This window comes from Pterocles gutturalis, unplaced genomic scaffold (genome assembly GCF_000699245.1).
Source record: "Pterocles gutturalis isolate BGI_N339 unplaced genomic scaffold, ASM69924v1 scaffold21676, whole genome shotgun sequence".
NCBI classification, from domain to species: domain Eukaryota; kingdom Metazoa; phylum Chordata; class Aves; order Pterocliformes; family Pteroclidae; genus Pterocles; species Pterocles gutturalis.
This window is the reverse complement of record NW_010100929.1, coordinates 4,087-5,989: the sequence shown is the minus strand read 5'-3', so window position 1 is coordinate 5,989 and position 1,903 is coordinate 4,087. Positions and strand designations below refer to the sequence as shown.

The 1,903-nt window shown below is 61.2% G+C and overlaps 1 protein-coding gene across 1 annotated transcript in view; it reads right to left on the bottom strand.

The window, feature by feature from the left end:
- ZNF609 (zinc finger protein 609) overlaps positions 1–1,903 on the bottom strand; it is a gene marked incomplete at both ends in the record, with an annotated part of 4,599 nt that overhangs the window by 877 nt on the left and 1,819 nt on the right. The window contains 3 exons of the mRNA XM_010081649.1: positions 3–67; positions 260–626; positions 895–1,897. Of these exons, the coding sequence (XP_010079951.1) occupies positions 3–67; positions 260–626; positions 895–1,897 (1,435 nt within the window). The remainder of the gene's footprint in view (positions 1–2; positions 68–259; positions 627–894; positions 1,898–1,903) is intronic.

Genomic DNA, 1,903 nt, shown 5'->3' with positions numbered 1-1,903 from the left:
CTGTCGTCACTCCCGGACACTTTGCTCCCGTACGGGGAGAAGGAATAGCTGGAGGGTAGGTATGATCCTGGGGACAGGGGACAAGACGGTAGTCAGGGTACGAGGAGCCTTTTTGGGCGGCACAGCAGGAGCGCGCAGCTCCATGCGTGTGCCGCCACACGTGAGAGGATGTCCCGCAGCCATCCCCCGCTCTGGGAGCAGGGACAGCCTGGGAAGGGACATCCTCGAGAAGACCCCCCCAGGGGGAATTGCCCATTACCTGGGTAATTCTGCATCATGACGGTGGGCATAGCCCGGTAGCTGGGGTGGTTGGGGTCGTACGACTGGCTGTAGGAGTAGCCGTGCATGTAGGGGATGTAGGACTGATGCTGCGTGAGGGGGGAAGAAACGGGGACGTGGACGCTAGGTCTGGGGTCCTTCCCCACCATGCGAGCCTCCTCGGTGGGGGTCAGTTTGCACTCGGAGCTGGTGCTCTCCTTCCCGTCCTCCTTGGATGTGGCTTCTTTGCTTCGATTTCTTTCTTCCTTCAATTTTCTGTCCCTCTCCTCTTTCCACCGCTCGTCCTCTGTCTTGATGTCTGAGTACTTTGCTGGGTACACGTAGGTCCACATCCGGGGCTCAGCTTCCTGCAAGAACCAACCAACCATCAGAACCCTGCCTCCTGCCGGCCCCAAAACCCATCTGGATTTGGAGACCAGCAAACCCTACTCCCCTTGGCCTATCCATGACCTTCCAGCTCCATCCTCTTCCCGGCCCCAAGGGAACCTCATGGAGCCCCATCATGAGGACAACATGTCCTCTGAGATGATGACCCCAGAAAACCCCCATGGTGAGTGAGGGGCTTCCTCCAGGAGGAAGACCACGGCCGGGCTGGCAGACAGGACTGGGCATTACCTGTCTGTACCAGAGCACAGGGTCCACCTCCGCTTGCCGGCCACACTCGGAGCCAGCCTTCGTCTCAGCGCTCTCCTTCCCGAGGTGGCTGGCCTCGCTCAGCTTCACCTTGAGCCCCTCGGCGACCTGGCTGCCGGACAGCTTGGAGGAATCCTCCAGCTTGGGGATGATGACGGATTTGGCCATGTCAGGACCTCCCTGCTCCTTGGCCTTGCTAAGCCCTGACTTGACGAGGTCCGTGAGGCTGGGGGCCTTGGTGAGCGTCGGGGGCATGGGTGGCTTTTGCTTCCACTCCTCTTTGAGCGCCGCCTCCCTCTCCTTCAAGCTCAGCTCCGCTTTCTTCTCCAGCCCTCGCTGCTGCTGTTGCTCCAGGCTCTGCCGCTGCTTCTGCTGCTCCTCGTACTGCTGGCGGTAGGCAGGGTTGGTGCTCAGCAGGTGAGCATGGTAGCCCTGCTCGTTGTAGCCGTAGGGGGGGACGTAGGCGTACTGGTTGTAGTAGAGGGATTGCATGTACATGTTGGGGCGCTGCTGGATGACCGAGGGCTGCTGGCTGGAGCCTCCCAGCTCTGCCTTCTTCTCTTCGCAGCCCTCGCTCTTCACCTTCACTTCTGCATTCTCCTGCTCCTCGTCCTTCTTTAGCTTCAAGGCTGGCGTCTCAGCTGCGGCCTGGCTGCCAGGGTTCAAGGGCCCCGGGCTGGCCTGGGGGTAGCCGGGGGAATAGTAGGTTTCGAAGCCTTGGTAGTAAGGAGACTCTTTGCTCTGCGGTTGCGGGGGGAAAAGAGCTTTCTTGGCGCCCTCCTTGACCAGCTGCTCCGGATCCTTCACCTTCACGCTCTCCAGCTTGCCCTCCCCATCCTCCCCAGCGTCGGAGATGTCCGAGTAGGCCGGGCTGTTGGTCTTCACCGAGCTGGCCTCTGCCCCATTCTGGGTGACGACATGCAGCGGGGTCATGGGTTGGGCTGGGTTGGTGTTCTCCAGCCTGCTGGCACCACCGATGGAGGGGCTCGGG